This window comes from Euprymna scolopes, chromosome 40 (genome assembly GCF_053919585.1).
Source record: "Euprymna scolopes isolate OS-2025 chromosome 40, ASM5391958v1, whole genome shotgun sequence".
Classification (NCBI taxonomy): domain Eukaryota; kingdom Metazoa; phylum Mollusca; class Cephalopoda; order Sepiida; family Sepiolidae; genus Euprymna; species Euprymna scolopes.
In genome coordinates, this window is record NC_136521.1 from 42,681,490 (window position 1) to 42,704,894 (window position 23,405).

The 23,405-nt window shown below is 34.0% G+C and overlaps 1 protein-coding gene across 11 annotated transcripts in view; it reads right to left on the reverse strand.

Annotated features, from left to right (window-relative positions):
* LOC145265500 (ankyrin repeat and sterile alpha motif domain-containing protein 1B-like) overlaps positions 1–23,405 on the reverse strand; it is a 903,976-nt gene that overhangs the window by 669,081 nt on the left and 211,490 nt on the right. For all 11 annotated transcript variants that reach the window (XM_080121395.1, XM_080121397.1, XM_080121394.1 and 8 more), the window contains exon 5: positions 3,753–3,974. In XM_080121395.1, the coding sequence (XP_079977521.1) occupies positions 3,753–3,974 (222 nt within the window). The remainder of the gene's footprint in view (positions 1–3,752; positions 3,975–23,405) is intronic.

Sequence of the window (23,405 nt, forward strand, 5' to 3'; positions counted from 1 at the left end):
AGAACAAGGAGAAGGTAAACCCTGGGATGATGATATTATAACCCTTAGAACATATACTGCAATACTCCATCTAAAAAGGGATATGGTAACACCTGAGAGGTTGGCATCACAATCACAGAATACATACTACACTGCCCTCTTGAAAGGAGGAAGTGATGTCTGGAGAAACAATTGAACACTAGTGCGACGGTACAACCGTTTTGGTTTTCAATTGGGACATTTGGAGAGTGCATAGCAGGAGTAGGCAAATCTATTTTGTGTTCATAAGTTTCTTAAATTTATTTTAATTCAATAAATGTGTAACAAAAAACTTTCTCGAAAAAAACAAAAAACAAAAAACATCCAAAATTTCAGAATTTTGGTTTTTTTACAAAAAAAAAAGTAAAAAAAATGTTAATTCCTTAAATTGCATGAAAAAAAAAACCCTGCATTTTGTGTTATCATACTTTTCTTTAATCTATTTCTAAAAAAAACAAGAAGAAACACATTTATTGTTGTGAGATTTTTGATTCAGTCCTGAAATTGCATTTGCCTGCCCCTGCTGTGCACTCTTCAAATATCCCAATTGAAAACCAAAAAAGTTCTACCTTTGCACTAATGCACAAGTGCTAAACAGATATAAAACTGCCCTTCCACCCTCACCTCAAAAATAAAAAGATAATGCCCAGAAGAATGGTTTCAAAACAACAAAATTATTATGTTGTGTTAGTCTCCCCGAGAAAAAAAAATAGAAATAAAAAAGGAGGAGGCAATGCCTTGGAGAATTGTATAATGATAACAGAACAGATATTAAATAGCCCCTCCCTCAGTGAATCGATCAGTGAAAAATAATACATTAGTTTGAAATAGTATAAGAGACAGAATTGAATAAGATATGGTAATAGTATGGGCATTTATGCAGATTAAGGACTATCGTCGCAATTTTATGGGTAGTTTAGGAAAAATGCCAGAAAGTGCTAAATAAAAGTTCTGTGATTTTTTTTTTTCATGCAAACGATGGCCAATTTTTTACAATAAAATAAATATTTCTGTTATTACAAAAATAATTCAATGAAAAATTAACTGAAAACAATATTCTTTTTCGTATTATTTGGATTCTTCGAACTATGGTTCTCATCTTGAGTGTAAATTTTCACAACGTTTCAGCAGATGTAATCTTCCGACCTTCTTCAGGTGTATTTTGTTGAACTCAAGGACCAGTGGGACAATGATTAGAGTACTTTGAAAAATCAGTTGTATAAATGAACCTTCAAACTCTAGAAAAGTGTCACTTAGAACTGAATTTAACTTAGTATTTTATCCATTCCGCCACAGACACCAATTATCGATTCTCATCTCAACAATTTAGTGTCATGGGAGGATATATTAAGATATTACAATTTGAATGTTGAAGGTTTAATCCTCAGTGTGGGTGATTGAAAAATACAATTGCAAATTACTTAGGATCTCTATCCAGTTATGGCTGATGGAACGAGAACATGCTACCTCTGTGAAGCAAATAAAGAGTTTTGGTTGAAATTCCATCCAGATTCCAGATTTGACAGGATACACTTGAAGAAGATCGGAGGTTACATCAACCAAGATGTTGTGAAAATGACACTCAAGATGAGAACAATAGTCCAAATATTCCTAATATGAAAAACCAATCTTCATCTCAAAAATTCAGAATTCTTTTTGTTATGAGGAAAATACAACAAATAATTATTAGACAATTTTTACAAAACTTTAAGGAAATTAACATTCAAATCAAGAAGAAAAAGCATTCATTGTAAGGTAAGTTGATGAATAAATTTTTTTAACAAATAACTGATAGCAAACAAAAATTCTTATTTAATTTTTATTAATAATTTTTAATGCATTTTATTAATGATATTTTAATGCTTTTTATTAAAGATTTTTAATGCTTTTTATTAAAGATTTTTAATGCAATTTTATAATTTTTAATGCATTTTTATTAATAATTTTTAATGCATTTTTATTAATAATTTTAATACATTTCTATTAATGATTTTTAATGCATTTTTAGTAATGATTTTTTAATGTTTTTATTAATGATTTCTTAATGTTTTTTATTAATAATTTCTTAATGTTTTTTATTAATGATTTTTTAATGCTTTTTTATTAAAATCAAGATAAATATCTAACTTTTTAATAAAAAAAAAAACAATATCAAACAAATGTTTTCTAAATGATTTTTTGTATGATGTTTTTTTATTTGTACTTATTCACATTGGCACTTACAGCGGTATTTAAAATTAAAGAAAATCCAGAAACGTCTGGATAATGTACCTACCAGTCATGGGATGAAGATGAAATATTCCAAAATTCACGTAACTTGATCAAGTAATTTTTTTTTATTCAATAAAATCAAATTTTATTTGATTTCGATAAAGGTGGACAAGAGCAGACAACCATAATGCACGTGGAAACTGTCAAACAACCACTGATTATCTCCCTTCATCATGTTTTCTAGAAAACATGGCCTTGTCTGTCACTTATTGGTAAAAAACAACAAATTTGTTTTTTGTAAATAAAAACAACTTGTTTTTATTTTTATTATTTTTGGAATATGCAATCTTCATTCTGTAACAAGTAGGTACAGTGTAAAAGTTTTTCTTCATTTTTGTTTCTCGGCATAAGTACCAATCTGAATGAGCACCCTTTTTGCTCTTTTGGCTGCTACAATTTCATTACCTCAGTGTTTCAGTACCTAGCATTTTACGTAAACTGCCTGGAAAACATATACCCCCAAATCCCTATTAGTAATAGATATGCAAGGTGTTTTCAATAAATTTCCAGACTTTTCTGTACAAGCATTTAAAATTGTTGTAGACTCTTGAAAATGCAGTATGTTATTTCTATACTTCTTATTAGATGACTGACCAATTTTTATGATTTCAGGTTTAAATGAACAGCTACAGCAGGAATTGGAATACACCCTACTAAAGACTGATTGTCACAGCTGGTGAGTTTCAAAAATGCAATCTGGATGTGAGGACACTTTAAAAGAACGATATGCAATAAAATTCTGTTTTAAACTTGGAAAAAAATGCTACAGGAATGTATGGAATGCTTCAGACTGCTTTTTGGACCACCTTGCATGAATCGAGTATCAGTTTTTGAGTGGCATAAGAGATTTAAGGAAGGCAAGGAGTCTGTGAGGGATGATGAGGTGTGGGAGGAGTAAGAAAGTCAGAACACCAGAGTTGATTGGACAAATAAAGAATTTTATGGATAAGGACTGTCGTGTGTCTATCAAGACAATGCGCACAGTTTGATGTCAGTGTGGGAACTGTATACACAATTATTCACAAGGAACTGAAGATATTGAAGATTTGCGTAAATGCACAGTTCACAAGTCCATCCTTGTCCCAAACTATTTGACCAAGATAGGAATCAAGACAGTTGCTCACCGTCCCTATATTCTAGACCTTGCTCCCTGTGACTTTTGATAATTCCCTAAGCTTAAGGAAAACCTAAGAGGCTGTTGTTATGAAACAATTAAGGAGATGAAAGAGGATGTGACGAGAGTCATTAACACGCTCACACAAGAGAACTTCCATGGGGCCTTCCAAAAGTTGTTGGAGCCGTACAACAAGTGCATTACAGCTGGAGGAGATTACTTTGAAGGAAACTAGAGTTTCATGCGTGTATTATCTATAAAAACGCCCATACAAAAAATATATCTGGAAACTTATTGAACGCACCTCATAGATTTAATTTCTTCAATTAAAACTCGCAGGAATGCTCACCTTCGTGTTAATGTTAACCCCAGCATCTAAAAGCAGCTCGACCACCTGGCGATGACCGTTCCTGGCTGCAAGATGCAGTGGAAATTTGTCTAAATGAACACGATGAATAAGCTCAGGTTGGCTTCGCAGAAGTAACTGGACTGTTTCGACACGGCCATATTGTGCCGCAAGGTCCAGGGGGGATTCCTCTCGTAGATTCCGAATGCTTGGATCAGCTTGATTCTGTAAATAGAAAAAAAAAAAAAAAAAAGAATAAAGTCAAATAATCATAATTTTAATGGATTTTTTTTTTCTTTTTGGGTGGGACTGTAATTTTTCTTCACTTTAAATTAACAAAGTTGTTGATGTTTTAAGCTTATTTAAAAATTTATGGTACTTATGTAGAGAATAACTCGCTTCTTTGTAGATGTTAGTTGGCATATTCTAGTGGCTTACGTAAACCACCAGAATATGCTGAGTGTTGATCAAAGTTCAAAACACTAGAAAAAAAAAGAAAAGAAAAAAAAAGAAAAGAAAAAAAAAGAAAAGAAAAAAAAAGAAAAGAAAAAAAGAAAAGAAAAAAAAGAAAAAGAAAAGAAAAAAAGAAAAAAAAAAGAAAAAAAGAGAAAAGAAAAGAAAGAAAAGAAAAGAAAAAAAAGAAAAAAAGAAAAGAAAAAAAGAAAAAATCATGATAGAAAACATTTATCTTATAGTAATTTCAATGTAGAAAATGTAAATACGATGATAAAAAAATCAACTCATAGTAAGTTTTATGAATGAATATATTTTTTTTGAAAATTAATGTGTAAACAACAAATGAAAACAATTTTTTTGTTTGGTATTTTTTTACTATAAGAAATGTTGCAATTTTAAAAGGTTTCTTTGGAGGGAGCAGGGTATGAAAAAAACTTATGACAAAATATATTTTTTGTTTGATAGTTTTTTTGTAAGAAATGTTACTGCTTTAAAGAGTTTTTTTGGAAGGGGGTGGGGTACGAAAAAAGTTGTTTTTTATGATAAAATATTTTTTTATTTGGTATTTTTTAGTAAGAAATGTAACGATTTTAAAGAGTTTTTTTAGGGTAGGGGTACAGAAAAAAGTTGTTTTATGACAAAATGTTTTTTCAGCCACTGCGCACCTAAAAATGAACATAACAGCTTAAGGAGAATTGCTTCCCATCACCCTGGAAAATCTCATCAGTATGTCTTGTATTTAAGAATTCTGGTGATCGCTCATCCCCCTCTCAGTATAGGCCAATAAGTCTCCTGTGCATCATGAGTAAATTGCTGGAATCTGTGTTAAATAGTAATCAACTATCTCAGCAAAAATAACCTTATTAATGACACACAATATGGTTTCCATTCTGCTAGATCTACAGCAGATGTGCTTACAGTTATATCATAGGATTAGCAAATCTCTTGACGGAGGCAACCTTTCTAGGGCAATTGCTCTTGACATATCAAAGGCCTTGGGATAGGGTATGGCATGAAGGTTTACTTCACAAGATCTCTAGCTATGGTATAGCTGGAAATGTCTTCTCAATTATTAAATCATTTCTTTCTGATAGGGTCATAAGAGTAGTAGTTGATGGGCAAAAATTAGTAGCTCACAGTATTAATGCTGGAGTCCCTCAGGGGTCCATCCTGGGCCCAACTCTTTTCCTGATCTACATTAATGATCTTCCAAATCACATCCTTACATCATTTGTAGACATTTATGCTGATGACACTACCATCTATGGTAGCACATCTAAGACAGTAAACGACCAAGTTCTCTCCGATTCTCTTTCCTCTTATCTTGAGCACGTGGTACAATGGGGAAAGTGGCTGGTTACTTTTAATGCATCTAAAAACCAAGCTGTTATCTTTACATCATCAACGTTCTGATCCCCATCTGACCTCAGTTGAAATGAATGGCTCTCGTCTTGAGACCTCAAGTTTTGACAAGCTTCTGGGCTTGACCTTTACTCCTGATATGAAATGGAACATGTACATCAAATCTGTTGCCAAGGTCGCTGGAACAATGGTGGAATCCTTCTATCGATCCAGTAGATATCTACTTGCTGATGCAATTCTCTATCTATATAAGAGCCAGGTATGTCCAAGGATGGAATACTGTTGCCACATCTGGGCAGGAGCTGCTAGAAAGGACTTGGCCTGCCTTGATAGAGTTCAAAATAGACTTTGTAGCCTCATAGAAGATATCCTTTTCTCTTCCTGCAACTTCTATGTCACAGAAGAGATGTTGTGAGTTTGTCTCTGCTGTATCGTTATTTTCATGGAAAGTGTTCGACTGAGCTTCACTCTTTGGTCCCCCCTAGCCAAACTTTCACAAGAAACACTCATCTAGCTGAAAACACTATCAATAATTCCCCCCATCCTTTATCTGTGCTTAAACCTAAACGTAGATTCCATGAACAAAGCTTCTTTCTTAGAACTGCACGCCTGTGGAATTGTCTTCCGTTTTCCTGCTTTCCAGCTGACTACAATATGGTTGTCTTTAAGCCTAACATAAACAAGTTCTTGATGAGCCGTTCCACTTGTCCACAAATTTACTGAATTTCCATTACTAATGATTACTTTATTGTCCAATTTCTACTGTACACTCTTTAACCCTTATCCTCGAGGGACTTCTTGGCCTTGATAAGTGGTGATGCATATGTAAAAAAAAAAAAAAAAAAAAAAAAAAAAAATGAATACACAAATTATAAAGCTTAATCTTAAAGGATTCCAAAAAATAAAAATAACATAAATATACAATACCATTTGGTACGGACTCGACAATGGAAAACCAGATAAGAACACAAAATTAGATTTTTAAAACCATAAAATCCAGCCTTGATCGCACTTTAGGGCCCGTAACACAATGGATAGAGGCATATCTCTCAATATATGTTACCGTGACATAGGTTGACATATACTGAGTGGGTTTCTAACAGTATTATATATATATTTTTTAGTATGAACTCATTTTCCCAAACTTAACGTATTCAACAGCGAGCTAGCCGCCATTTACCTTTTTCAAATATACCGATAAATACTGCATGTTTTTTCAACCGCTTGAACATTTTTACATTAAATAAAAACACTAAAAACTTATCCAGTTAGGTAAAAAAAAGTAACTTATCTTGCCTTTGATAACATTTATTATATATTTTTTTTGTTTTTTTGACAACTTTTTCATATCTATGTGTATAGTAAAACAAACCCAAAATATCACAAGACATTTTCCATACCGATAATTTTGAAGACGCAAATTTAAATTGTTTATTTTACAAAACCTAAAGATATTCCAAGGGAGATAAATGTACAGAGCTTCATTATTTGTAATGATTTAAGATAGAGTTGCCTCCCTTTCATAAAGTAATTCTTTAATATTTATTAGTTTGGCGTTGTCCAGTCGTAAAATACGCATAAATACTATATTTTATCTAGATTTAGTATTTATTATTATTAGAGACAATTCTCTATCTTATTATTATTCAATACAGAGTCATGATTTCAAAATTTGTTTAAAAAATATGAATTGGTTGCCATATTCTAGAATTGAAACCAACATATTTATCGCTCCACGCTCCACCTTCGTCTTTATTAGGTATAGGCAAAAACAAACGAATAAGGATGGGGGGGGGGGGGCTAGTTGTGAAAGCCGATTTATCATAATTTTTTTTTTTTGTTTTTGTTTTTTGTAGATTTCCGAATACTTTTTGATTGTATTTGAAATAATAAGGACTAAACTTAAAAATATTTGTACACGTGTAAAAAAAAAAAAGTCATGAAAAATATTTTCACGGTGAGCTAACCAATTCAGCTAAATTTTGAAGTTAAATAAATTCATTGTGAAAATCCTTTTAAAGATAAGTATTAGTTTTCTGGGTCTATTTCAAAGATAATTAGTAAAGTAAAATCCGAAGATAATGAATTAAAAAAATATATATAAAATAAAATAATAATAAAAAAAAACACCTTGTTTGCGAAATCTGTAATTTTAAAAAAAAGTAGAAATATTTTTGCTATTATAATTTTTTTTTGTATGAAAATATTAAATAAACAATGCTTAATTCAATGGTAATATCGGTAGTTCGAGAAATTCATTTTTCTTCTAGTTATATCGAATTAATTAATACGGTCTTTAGAGTCTTTTTTCGTAATGTTCCTATAAAAAATTTTTTATTTTTATTGTTACAAATTACGATGCTTTATTTATATAACAAAAAGGCAAAAACAAATTCTTGTGTTTTTTATTTACTACTGAAAACCATAACTTTAGTAAAGGTATTTTTTGTTTAAACAAAATAATACAGTTTACTAAGATTTAAATAAAAATAATTAGTTCATTATATTCCGCGATCATTATTTGATAAATACTAAAAAAAAATTATTAAAATTGGTTAACTTCCTGATTTTTGTTGAATTTTTAAGTAAAGGGAGGGGTCAAAATGTTTATCCATTTTGAGCGTCGGCATTCATTTTGCCCGTATCTAGTCTTTATTTATCGCTCCAGCGTCGTTGCAATCTGGATACGAAATGCTAAAAAACAAGCGGCTTTGTGTTATGAATGCTTACTTTTGCGTATGCACAAAAGTAACAATAGGGTACCGGCTTTACTTAACTTAGCCTGCCAAGGTCAACTGTTTTTGATTCTCCTGAACTATTTTTGCTTTTTCTTGCTCACATGCCCTTCATCTGAATTCGTAGCAGCAGGCCGATATCAGTGGACTTTGTTCTACCAATACAGGAATTAACAACGTCTTTTCTTTTTTTTGGTCCTCTCGACAAAAGAAGGGTGAATCTGTAAATTCACCCTTGTCCGTTCATCTGTCCGCACGTTTCTCAATAATTATGCCTTATAATTTTTTGCACAAACATTGAACATGATATGAGTAAAAAAGTAACAGAATTGATTTTTTGGGAAAACTCTGGTTGCCCCTCTAGGGGTGCCTTTCGGGTTAAAATGGCTAAAATTGACACTTTGTGCTTATTAAAAAAAAATTGATGCCTTCGATTTTTATAAAACTTTCTGAAAAGTTGTAACTAACTGATTTCTATATAATTTTGTTTGTCTATACTTCGCGATAACTCGTGGGTGTGCCCCAGGGGCTCTTTTAGGGCTAATAAAAACACTCCATTTTTGGGACTATTTAACTATATTTGTCCAAAACTTTCTGAGTATGTCTATTTAGCAGTTTTGCATGGTGCTGGACTCAAATTTAAATGTTAAGGCCTTGGGGACTTTTAGGGTTAAATGGGTGATGGGTGGTAGTGGGAGGGTGGCAAATGATGGACTTAGTCATTTCTTTTTTTTTGCATGTTGCAGAACTCAAATTTACATATGTTAAGGCCTAAAACTGCATGGTTTGGTCATTTTTACCAGGATTTGACGTCCCCTGGGGACTTTTGGGACTAAATGGGGTCGGGGGCCAAAGCTGTGCACTCCCGGGGGACCATGCATGCTTCACTTGTTAATGCTTAACATATTTCAAGCGATATAAATTATTGCACAATAAAAATAATGAAACTAAAACAAAAATCATTTTTCTCATTTCAAATTATTTAATCAAGTAACAAAAAAAGTTATTCTAGCAAATTACGGTACCTAACAATTTATTAAACAAATAAACAAACATCATAAAAACTGAATTTAACTTGAAAATATACAAAAGTAACCTTTTAAATTTAGTAATCAACTGATATAAATTACTACTCAATAAAAATAATCAAATCAAAACAAAAATAATTTTTCTTACTTCGAATTATTTAAGCAAGTAGAAACTCCAAATTATCGTTAACGATAAAAAATATTTTTTAAATCGGCGACGATCGAATAGACTGCGCAGATTTAAATAAAGTATATGTATATTAATTATATTTAAATACAGTACATTTAAAAAAGAAAACGCAATTACATTTGAAATATAGCTGGAAATGTTTTCTCAATTATTAAATCATTTCTCTCTGATAGGTTCATAATAGTAGTAGTTGATGGGCAGAAATCAGAAGCTCACAGTATTAATGCTGGAGTCCCTCAGGGTTCCATTGTGGGCTCAACTCTCTTCCTAATCTACATCAATGATCTTCCAAATAATATCCTTAGTTCATTCGTAGATATTTATTGTGACAACACTACCATCTATGGCAGTACATCAAAGACCGTAAATGACCAAGTTCTCTCTGATTCTCTTTCTTCTGATCTTAAGCAAGTGGTACAATGGGGAAAGAGGTGGCTGGTTACTTTTAACGCATCTAAAACCAAGCTTTTGTCTTTGTATCATCAACGCTCTGATCCTCATCTGGCATCAGTTGAAATGAATGGCTCTCGTCTTGAGGAGGCTCCATGTTTTGACAAGCTCCTGGGATTGACCATTACTCCTGATATGAAATGGAACGCGTACATCAAATCTGTTGCCAACGTTGCTGGTAAAATGGTTGGATTCTTTTATCTATCCATTAAATATCTCACTGCTGATGCAATTCTCTATCTGTATAAGAGCCAGGTACGTCCAAGAATGGAGTACTGTTGCCACATCTGAGCAGGAGCTGCTAGAAAGATCTTATCCTGCCTTGACAGAGTTCAAAATAGACTTCATAGCCTCGTAGGAGATGTCCTTTTCTCTTCCCTGCAACCTCTCACAGAAGAGATGTTGCGAGTTTGTCTCTGCTTTATCGTTATTTTCATCGCAAATGCATGAGCTCCAATCTATGGTCCCCCTCGCCAAACATTCACGAGAAACACTCCTCTAGCTGAAAACAGTATCAATAATTTCCCCCAATCTTTATTCGTGCTTAAACCTAAACATAGATTCCATGAACAAAGTTTCTTTCTTAGAACTGCACACCTGTGGAACTCTTTCATTTGTTTGCTTTCCGGCTGACTACAATATGGTCATCTTCAAGTCCAACGTAAACAAGTTCTTGATGAGCCATTCCCCTTAAGTAATCCAATTTATCAAATGTCCACTACTACAATTACTACGTCACTGTCCCATTGACCAATGTACACTTATAAACCCGTATCCTCGAGTGGCCTCTGAGCCTTGATAAGTGGTGTCTCCTTTGTAAAAAAAAAAAAAAAAAACGTAAATATGTTAGAAAAAAATTTAACAAAAATCTTAATATTTTGCCCAAAATATAAGCAGTTTTGAAGAATAGTAGAAGTATTGTATCCATTTTGTGCTTCCATGCTTCAATTGTGAGACCTGCCGCCATCTTTGAAACTTAGGGTTTCATTTTATGCACAATTACCACAAACTTTTTATCCTGATGAAGACGTGATTACGTCGAAAAGTACTTTGATTTATAAACAAAATAAATATTTGTTCATTTTTTTTTAATCTGTGTTGCTTACTAAACTTACATTTTGAAAAATAAATTAAAACAAAATCACTTTTTATTATTTCGAATTATTTAAGCAAGTTGAAATTCTATTTTTTACTTAATTTCTAAATTTTAGAAACTATTTTTTTTTCATAGTATTTTCAAGTTCAATTTAATTTTTACGACATTTTTTGTTTATTAAATTGTTACATAATTTGCAAGGATAACTTTTTAAATTTCGTAATCAAGTAAAAAATTGAATTTTTACTTGATTAAATAATTCGTTTTGGTGGGGAAAATAAAAGTTTACTGATATTGGTCCACTGCTACAAACTTGGAATAGGGGCATCTGAGCGAAAAAAAAAAAAAACGTAATTCAGGGAGACGTTTCCTAAAAGAAAACCTGTTTTTTTTGTTTTGTTTTTTTTGGGTTTTTTTATTTTTTTTCAATTTTCATCCTTTAGCATTTATTTTCACAGGCTAAAAAACAAAATCGAAATTGTTCCACAGGTTCAAAATGCTCCTTTTTTTTTTTACATGGGGGTTACCACTTATCAAGGCCCGAAGGCCACTCAGGGATAAGGGTTATTGCGTGTACAGTAATCAGTGAGATAGTATTGTAGTAATCATTAGTATTGGGGGTTTTGATAGAGTGTCTAACTTAAGGGGGCGGTTTGTCAGGAGTTTGTTTATGTTGGACTTGAAGACGTCCAAGTTGTAGTCAGGTGGGAAACAGGCAAGCGGCAGAGAGTTCCACTGCTGTGAAGTTCTAAGAAAGAAGCTTTGTTCATGGAATCTACGTTTGGATTTAGGCACAGATAAAGAGTGGGGAAAATTATTGACAGTAGTTTCAGCCAAACGGGGGTTTCTCGTGAAAGATTGGCGAGGGGGGACGAGGGATTGGAGCTCAGACGAGCACCTGCCATGGAAATAACGATAAAACAAGGACAGGCTTGCAACGTCTCTTCTGTGGGTAAGAGGTTGCAGGAAAGAGAAAAGGGCATCCCCCACTAAACCACAAAGTCTATTTTGTACTCTGTCAAGGCAGGATAAGCTGTTTTTAGCAGCTCCTGCCCAGATATGGCAGCAGTATTCCATCCTTGGACGTACTTGGCTTTTATATAGATAGAGAATTGCATCAGGAGTGAGATATCTTCTGGAGCGATAGAAGGATCCCACCATCTTTCCAGCGACCTTGGCAACAGACTTGATGTACGTGTTCCATTTCAGATCAGGAGTAAAGGACAAACCCAGAAGCTTGTCAAAACACGGGGCTTCTCCCAGACGAGAGCCATCCATTTAAATTGATGCCAGATAGGGGTCAGAGCGTTGATGATGTAAAGATAGGAGTTTGGTTTTAGATGCATTAAAAGGTAACCAGCCACGACTTCCCCCACTGAACCATGCGCTTGAGATCAGACGAGAGAGAATCAGAGAGAACTTTGTCATTTACGGCCTTTGATGTGTTGCCGTAGATGGTCGTGTCATCAGCATAGATGTCAACGAATGATTTAAGTATGTGTTTAGGAAGAGAGTTGGGCCCAGGATTGACCCTTGAGGGACTCCAGCATTAATACTGCATGCCTCTGATTTTTGTCCACCGACCACTACTCTTATGAGCCTATCGGAGAGAAATAATTTAATGATTGAGAAAACATTTCCAGTTATACTGTAGCTGGAAATCTTGTGAAGTAGGCCCTTATGCCATACCTTGTCGAAGGCCTTTGATATGTCAAGAGCAATTGCCCTAGAAAGGAAGCCTTTGTCAAGGGATTCACTAATCCTGTGAGATATAATCGTTAGCACATCTGCGGTAGATATTGCAGAACGGAAACCATATTGTGTGTCACTAAGAAGATTGTTTCTGCTGAGGTGGTTTACTATTTCTCTATTTAATATGGATTCCAGCAACTTACTCATAACACACAGGAGGCTTATTGGTCTGTACTGAGAGGGAGATGACTTTTCACCTGAATTCTTAAATACAGGGCATACTGATGAGTTTTTCCAGGGAGTCGAAAAGCACTTCTCCTTAAGGCAACGCTTAAACAGTTTTGTAAGTATGGGAGCAAGTTCTGGTTGAAGCTTTTTTAACACTATAATTGGGATGCCGTCAGGGCCAGTTGCTTTACTGGAATCAAGGTTCTTGATTAGCTTGGCGACCTCATGCACGGATATTTGTATATTACCTAGTGTGTTCTGTGTTATAGGAGGAAATATGGGGAGTTGATGGCCTTCGTCGCATAGGGTAGAATTAGCTGCAAAGTTCTTTGAAAATAGTTTGGCCTTGTCTGATGCTGACGAGATGACCTCTGGTCCATTGATAATGGTTGGGATAGAACGCACACTTCTGTTCAGGATCCTATTTGTTATTTGCCAAAACTGGTGGGAACCAAGCCGCTGATCAGCTACTTTGGATTTAACAGACTCTCTTGCATTTTTTATTACTCTTTTACAGTGGTTGCTGGCGTTCCTGAAAGCAGCTTTAGTCTCAGTGCATCTATTACGTTGGTAGTTATGGAAAAAGTGATTTCTGTGCGCGATAGCAGCACATTCTGGGGAGAACCATGGCTGGCTGGTAGGTTTTTGTTGGAATTTTTTAGATAGTATGAATTGGTCTATGCCTACAATTAACCATTCGGTCAGATCTAATACTATAGAGGACACATCCTTTTTAAACATGGAATGCAGAGGTAAATCAGATATGAATGTACGGAAGCTGTCCCAGTCAGCCATAGAGTATCGGTATACAGTACGGTGTAGGGGTACGTCTAGGGACTTATTATATTTCATTTTTATCTTAACTGATACGACGGAGTGGTCAGAGGATCCTAGAGGAGAATGAACGGAACATGAACATAGCTCAGGGGAAGTTGAGAGAAATAGGTCTAGGAGGCTTGCATATTGACCAGTAGTATCGGGCACATGGGTGGGTTCGCGAACAATCTGAGTGAGGTCATAAGCAATGGCAAAATCATGACAAAACCTCCCCTCGTCATCTGTCTTATTTGAATGGGTCAGCCATTCCATGTTATGGACGTTGAAGTCACCAGAGATGTGGATGTTGGCCGAGGGATGTACAGACAGGATGTGGTCTATTTTCTCAGATATACTCTTAAAGATAGTAACTCTGCTGTTATGGGGCCGATAGAGTGCAAATATAAATGCAGTGTTGTAAGCAAGTGCAACCCCGAAGCACATATAGGGTAAATTAGGGTCTTCTCTAGAGATATCCATGCCACACGGGAAGCCATCTTTAATGTAGTCACATATTCCATGCCCATGGCCATCTTGGGGGTCAGATTTAGCTGTTAAGTTAGAGTATTTGTTAATTATGAACTCATATATATATATATATATATATATTAGTGTTATACATATATATATATATATATATTAGTGTTATACACACACATCCACACACATTATTGTTATACATACACACACATTAGTGTTATACACACACACACACCCACACACATTAGTGTTATACATACACACATTAGTGTTATACACATACACACACATTAGTGTTATACACACACACATTAGTGTTATACACACACACCCACACACATTAGTGTTATACATACACACACACCCACACACATTAGTGTTATACATACACACACACACATATATATATATATATGTTTACACAAAATCAAAACAAAGACCGGATTGATAACAGCGAGTTGTGCATTTTCATTATACGTAACAACCGTTTAATGACCGTATATCGTTTGAAAATATTCACAATAGCGGCCTTTCTTCAGACGTCGAGAAAACACTATTTAATGAACAATATGAAATCCATTTAGAGCTCTCCTTTTAAGGAAAACTATGAAGTAAACATTTACCTGCGTTTCTTCCTTCCGATTTTCTTTTTTTTTTTTTTTTTTTTTTACTGTTTTTTTGTTTGTTATGGAATTTTTTTCTTTATATATAATAAAATTCGGAATATTATGAATAAGACCTATCTATCTATATATATATATACATATATATATATATATATATATATATATATATATATATATATTAGTGTTGGGATGATTCCAATATTTTTCCCAATTCCAATACAATTCCCGATTTTGTACGAAATTCCCGATTTCCATACAATTACCGATTTCGATTCTTTATAAATCTGTACATATAAAGTTGTTACTTTGTCCCGATTACTGTAAAAACACATCTTAAATGTGCATGTATTTTCTCAAACGTAAAACCACACTTGTGACGGGGGGGGGGAACGATCTGGAGATTTTAGTCTTACTGGAAGTTTAAAATCAATAAATATTTATTATTTCATTATTACTACAAGTAATGGAAGATATTTTTATAAAAAACAAAATAGAATAGATAATTAAAGGAATCGGTTTGGGCATTGGAAAATAGGCTAAAATTTTCCCGATTTCGATACTTTAAAATGCTCCAATTTTTCCGATTCCCGATTCTGACTAATCGTCCCAACACTTATATATATATATATATATTATAGAGGGAATTAGACCTGGAGTATTAATACTTTTAAAAGAACAGTATCCATAGTACTGTAGATGTATAGTTAACTCAATCAGTATATGTATCCTAGAGCTATATTAATATTGAATAGCAAAAATCAATAATTGTAAATTATGAATCAGTTTCAAAAAGAAAAACAAACAAAATCAACTTGAGTGTACAATCGTTTCGGAAACGATATTCATTTAAATTTAAATTGACAAGAATTATTGATAATAATAGACAAAAGTTTTGTCTTGGAACATAATCTCATCAGCAAAAAAAATAGAGGTGGAGGAGTTTAAGATACCAACATAAAACTAGCATTTTTGTCGTTAGAAAGGCGGATATTCCTTATTGAGCACCGTTAGAAAATTTGTTTTAAGTTCAGTCAGTATATCTTTGAGCACGCTGCTGTATCTTGTCTCCGGAGAACCATGTCCTATGAGACAAAATTTAATTTTGGTTCTGGTGGCCTTAAGCATGTGTGGCGGCAACCAGATGAGGAGTACAAAGATAAGTGTGTCATGTCTACTACAGTGAAGCATGGTGGTGGGAATGTCATGGTCTGGGACTGCATGAGTGCTGCAGGTATTGGAGAGTTACATTTCAGTGAGAGAAACATGAGCTCCAACATGTACTGTCAAATACTGCAGCAGAGCATGATCCCCTCCCTCCAGAAACTGGGTCGCAGAGCAGTGTTCCAGCATGACACATACATCCAAGACAACCACTGCTTTATTGAAGAGGCTGAGGGTAAAGGTGATGGACTGGCCAAGCATGTCTCCAGACTTTAACCCAGTAGAAGTAAGTAAACACTCCATCAAATCTCCACACTAACGTAATGTACTTGCAATAACCCTTATCCCTGAGTGGCTTCCGGGCCTTGATAAGTGATGATCACTGTGTAAAAAAAAAAAAGAACATCTTTAGGGCATCCGTAAGCAGAAGTTGGAGGTGCGCAAAGTCTCAAATATCCACCAGCTCTGCAATGTCCTAATTGAAGAGTGAAAGAGCATTCCAGTGGCTACATGTGAAGCTCTGGTAAACTCCATGCCCAGGAGAGTAAAGGCCGTTTTGGATAATGATGGTGGCCATACAAAATATTGAGAGCTGACATGCTGTATGTTAATATTGACAACTTTTCGCAAAGGGTGTACTTACTTTTGTTGCCAGGGATTTAGCTTTAAATAGCGTTATTTTGAGGGGAAAATAAATTAACTCTGTTATATATACTGCAGACAGACTACTTTTCATTGTGTTAAAAGATCATTTTTTCAGCCTTGTCCCATGAAGAGATATACTTGAATATTTGAAGAAATGTGAGGGGTGTACTCACTTTTGTGATACACTATGTGTGTGTGTATGTGTGTATATATATACTAGTAGGCTGCCCAGGGTTGCTCACTAGTAAAATACACATAGACATTATATTGTAATTCATACAGATACTTTGACATATGCATGTTAATATTGTTTTTTTCTAAATAGTTCGCTTTTTATAAGAAAAAAAAAAAAAAAATACAATACTCTACCTGAGATTGAAACCAATACCTAAAGACAGTGAGTCAGGTACAATAAAAATTAGGCCAACTTGTCAGAATCTTTAAGAAGTGTTTTCAAACCTACTTATTCTTAACATAAGGAATCTGTCATGCGAACAATACACGCGTGCACATTCGTTAAACAGTTGATAAAAATCCGATGACACCGCCCCCCCAAGTACCAATTTAAAAATTTTAACCCCTTAGCAGCTCTTTTTTCCTGATGAAAACAGATTAAAAATTATATACCAAATTTTAGTCTGTAAATCAAAAATTCGTTTGGTATAGAGGTTGAGAAGTGTCTTTGCACACATTCTCACTTATATATATATATATATATATATATATATATATATGCTAGCATTTGGGCCCGGCGTTGCCCGGGGTTTGGAGGTGTATGCTGAGGAAAAAAAAAAACAAAAAAAAAAACGGTCAATTTTTTTAAAATTTGATCCCTTAAAATTTATTGTTTTGGGCTCAAAACAAGTTATTAAGTTAGATCCATGTCCAAGGAACCTATATCTAAAATTTCAAGTATTTAGACCGAAATTTGTCGGAGGAGTTTAGTAGAGTTCTCAAAGGTCAAATCGTTGAACTTTGACCCCTTAACAGCCAAATTTCTAGCCAAAAACCGATCGCATCAATTTCCCCAAATCTCAGTACACTGTCTGTCAAATTTCGAGTGTAGACTAAAAATTGACAGTTATTGCATAGGGAAATGTAGACAGACACACAGACAGACACGTTCACTTTATATATATATATATATAAACTAAGCAAAGTGAATTCATTTTAGTTTCATTGAAAACAGTTGTATAAGATTGTCCTTTTTGCCACCTCCTAAGCTTTCCAAAAAAAAAAAGAAAAAACAGCATTTCTTTAAAAGTTACCCGTGTCTCTCAACACGGCTTCATACTCTCTGTACAAGTATTCTGTTCTGAAAATGAATATTTCGCAAAATAGAAAAGGTCATGTTGAAATTAACATACAGAATCACATGAGCGTGAAGCACAGAGAAGGATAATAATCTAACCCGTGTCTGCTGGCGGAATAATCTCTTTTCTGCTCGAGTGCCGACAATCCGAAACAAAGAACGCTCAGATTACGATGCCAAGACTTCTGCGATAACAGGTGTCTCGTTGACATTTTCATCTCGTAAGCGCCGACGACCAAAACATCTAAACACTGTGGAAATTTCTGCAGATTAAATGATTCGAAGTGAAAATAAGCCTAGCAGTTCTTTGACAGACACTAGAGACTAATGCGAATGATTAAACGGTCTGCTCATATCAGAAAATTGTCTATTTGAAAAAAAAAAATGTGTGTGTGTATATATATATATATATATATATTTGTAGTCATCGACATGCAGTACTGTTTCGTTGTATCACAACTCATCAGTGCCGCTAGACTCGCACCTCTTCCAAGTTCAGGATTGAACCGGAACTACCGTGTTGACAGTTCTATCCATCGACCCGCGAGAGCGGTACCTGTAAATGACCTCCATAAATGTCTATTTTAAACAAACATTCGCCCACCACTTTTACAGTGCTTGAACCGCTTGTTTACAAGCAAACAGCGGGCATCGCATTGGTTTCTTCTGTGGAGAGCAACCATTTATTAAGCCGCCTGACGTGAACTTCTGGTTTTAACCGACCATTTGTCTGGAATATTACCATGTTCAGTGTCGCAACCACATAAATTTGTTTATATCTTGTCTTCTTTTATTGTACACTCATAATAACCTCGTTAAATTCATTGCTTATCACTCTTGAATACTTTTACCCTGGTGTATGTATGTATATATATATATATATATATATATATATATATATATAACTACTTCATTTACTCACATAAAATTAATATACAAAAGTATAAATTTATGCGTAAACTTTAAGTATTTACTTCAAAACTGCTCAAAACGTAGGTAGAGCTAGTTAGTAAGTTATAAAATATATATGGCGATTAAGCTACACTGAATATTCTGCGTCTCATCCACTCTAGGACTCTTCAGGCTTATAGATATACAGGGTGTCCGTAAAGTTACTATACAGTCTTACAAGTTACTATACCCTGTAATATATTAACAGTACAGTAAGATATTGTATTAAAATATTTATTTGTAACAAAAGAAATAAAAAGAAATAACACCTTTATGTTTATAAATTAACTATTAATACAAATATAATACAATAAAACAATAAGACTGTATAGTAACATTACGGAAACGTCTGGTTTGTTCAAAGTTGATAAACTAGAAACTTACATGCTCGTTTTTCATGAAATTTTATAAGAGTGACTGTTTATCATCTAACTGTGTTTATAAATATTAAAAAGTAAAAAATATTAACATATTAAAAAATAAATTTTTATTCGTCGAGAATATTTTCCGATTTTAGCCGAGCTGATTACCATATATATATATATATATATATATATATATATATGTCGCTTATTCTTTACTTTACATCCCCCCTTACACACACACACACCTTTTTTAAAGCAGTTTTACACTTGTTCGCTGCTCGGCTGATACCGATAATTGCCGGTCTCGCCCGATCCATGCTTGACGGGAATTCACGAAAATTCGGGTTAAATTATTCAAGAGTACCCAACTATTACCATACTAAACAAACTTTGGTACTTATGCAGAGAGTGATCTGGACGTAACTCAGCGCATGCCCGTCTTTCCCTGGAACATGGCATCAACAGCCGGAGTAAGCCGAGCAGCAACGTCGCCGAGGAAATTAAGCTAGTGACGGCGATGAACAACAACTTTCAAAACAAAGAAATAAAGCATAAGTAAAAAATTGTTTGTCCCCCCCCCTCCCCGATAAAACTTATTTCAACAAACTCGAAAGTACACTTTTTATATGGGGAGGTGAGGGTGTTTTGTACCTATTCTGTACTTTAACCTTACAATTGAATAAAAAAAAAACATATAAAACTTTAATTAAATGTGGAAATATGATTTAAAAAATAGCGCAGATCACTCTCTGTATTAGCACCTTTTTTTTTTCGGAGTTTTTATATAAGAAAATATGATTGCTTATTCTTTATTAAAACCGTGATACTCATATGCGTTGTGCATTAAACTAACAATTTATTTAAAAAAAAAAAAAAAAAAAAAAAAAAGTTACTTTTTACTTTTCGTCCACCTCCACAATTTTTACCATGGGGTAGGTAGCGGTTGTTTATTCTGAAAACCGTTCTTAACATGGGGAGGACGGGGGTATTTATTCCAAAAGCCGTTTTTTACATGGAGAGATTCGGAGTGTTTATTCTGAAATCCATTCTTAACATGGTAAGATTAAGGGTGCTTATTCCTAATGACATTCTTACCATGGAGAGATTGTCGGTTTTTATTCCAAAAGCCATTCTTATTATTGGGAGGTTGGGGGTGTTTATTCACAGTCAAATATATTCGGTGGGTTCTTACACTGTTTTGTATAGTTTTTTTTACTTATTTTCCCAAATTTAACATATTCAACAGAGTCCACGACCATTTGTCTGTTTCAAATACATCGATAAACACTGTGTGCTTTTCCGAGCTGATTAAACCTTTTACATTAAATAAAAACACTAACAAATTATCCACTTATGTAGAAACCTTTGCTTTCATTTATTTGTTTTTGGACAACTTTTCGAATCTGTGTATAGTACCCCCCACCACCACCAAAATATTATTTGAAACGTAACATTTTTGATTACAAAAACCACAAAAAAAAAACACTTGATTAACCGTTTCAACATTTTAGCAACGTTCGGCTTAATCCAATGACTACTGGTTGAGCCCAAGCCATGATTGATGGAAACTCCTCAGGATCCAGGTCAGATTCTGCAAGAGTACCGTTTTTTTCATTTTCGTATTTTTTTTTAAACACTTTTGGAATGGATTGAGAGAGAGAGAGAGAGACAGACAGACAGACAGACAGAGAATAAAATAAAAATGATAAGGAATAAAATTACATTATCAGGTCAATAAAGATTAAAGAAAAGGGATATAAGGGAAGGAATCTCTTTAGGCCATGGCATTTCAGAGTTAAATGCTCCTCATCAGAATGGCCTAAAAAGATTTCTTCCTTTATTTCCTTTTTCTTTAATCCTTATTGATCTAATAATGTAATAAAGTTCCCATGTGACTTTACTCCTTATTCTGTTTTTATTTTATTCTATAATTTGCCCCTCTTAATCAGGTAGAGCTATTTCTGTCCTGATCGGTTTGTCTTATCAATGAAAATTTATTTTTTCAGGTTAATATATTACTATATATATATATCTCTTTACAATTATATAAATGCAACTTTGTCTCTCTGTGTGTATGGGAGTTCACTCCTTATAGACTCCGAAATGGAGTAATAGATTTTCTTTAAAATTTACATGACTTTAAGTACGTTTGCATGCATAATTCTTGACAGCACCTGTTTCGTAGCGCAAAATCATTCATTTAATTATTATATCAATCAATGAATATATTCTGCCCTTAACTCATCAGAAAAAAAAGAAATTCAAACATGGTGTTATAACAGAAAAAGTAAAAAAATATAAATTAAAAGGTAATCGTAACTTCTCTCCCAATTTCGGATTTTGTAATCATACCCATATACATTTATTTTCTTCTAATGAATTCATAGGTGCTTATTTCTTTCGATGAGTTAAGGGCAGATTAAATTCATTGATTGATATAATTAAATGAATGATTTTGCACTAGGAAATAGGTGCTGTCAAGAAGCTGTATGCAAATGACCACGCCGTGTGCGACGTGACGTCATGGCAAGGAAGAAGAAAGAAGATTATAAAAAGAAACACGTGTGTGCAGACGTTAGAGAAGAACAGAGATAGACATGTTACACACATGGGCTGACAGCGACAGGTCTGAACAAGAGACAAGGCATCATTAAGGAAATTACCCCCAAAAATAAATGTCTGTTATTTCAATAGAAAAAAGTGAATCAAGTTATCCCTTCTTGGTTTTCCTTGAGACGGTGTCTACAGGTTAAAACACGTGTAACGTTGCAAGCGTAACTTATCTTGACTTTGGTAATTTATTTGTTATATATTTGTTTTTGAGTTCTTTTTTTATATTTTTTTGTCCTTTTGCAGTATAAATAACAAAACGAAAAGTGGACAAAAATACATATAAAACAAATAAATGTTACCAAAGGCAAGATAAGTTACTCTTTTACTTACTCGGATAAGTTTTTAGTTTTTTACTTTATTTAAAGCTTTTATATACTTTTAAACACATGTAGTGCCGAGTCTTACGTTAAAACAAGAAAAAAAATGGCTGGCATGAGACTGTCATCTGGGGGGGGGGTCTCGATAACCGCTTAAAAATCGAAAATTAAAATAATACTGGTAGAAAGCTACCCAATAAAGGTAAGTCCTAGCGATTCTCATCCAGAATTCAAGCGAATTAAAGAAAAAAAAACTTTGCGATGTACGTACTCATTATGAAACTAAAATGTCATATTCCAAAAATTACGTAAATTGATCACGTATTTTAAATATATATTTTTACGAACGATCTTTAGCGATTAATAGTTTATCGTAACTATTAGAAGGCTGATTTAAAATCTCCGTAGTTTGAATTGAGTTGTCTTATTTTTTAAATAGGATAAATCAAAACATCAATCTCGCTTCCTCATAAAATTTTATTTCCTTAGTTAAAATAATTTGATCAATATACGTGATTTTTGGAATATGACACTTGGGTTCCGTAATGGATGCGTACATCAAGGATGTTTCCTGTGTATGTACATATATATATATATATATATATATATATATATATATATATATATATATATTAAAATTAAGTTGAATTCTTTTTTTTTTTTTTTTACATTTTCACCCCAAACAAGGCACATTGCCACTTTGGTGTAGGGGGCTACTATCAGGGGCAACAACTACTGGGGTACTATGTAGGGATTTGGGCAGCAAGATGTCTGTTCACGTTGCACTTGAACTTCTGCACGTCATTACAGTAGGGGAAGCAGGGACCTGGAATGGAATTCCAAAGTCTAGCGGTTCTGGGGAAGAAACTACTGAAGTAGAAAGCTCTTTTACATCTAGGGATCTCTACAGTGTGGGGGTGGGATTTAGCAGCCTGTCGGGTTTGTCGAGGGTGTTCATGTCGTGGGGGCACAAGTGCTTGCAGTTCGTCAGAGCATTCACCATTAAAATACTTGTAGAACAGACAGAGGGATGCAACGTTTCGTCGATGAGACAGTTGAATTTTAGACTAACACCGCTCTAACCAGGCAACTGTTTGTGGAAATTCCGCTTGACATTAAGCACGAGGACGGAG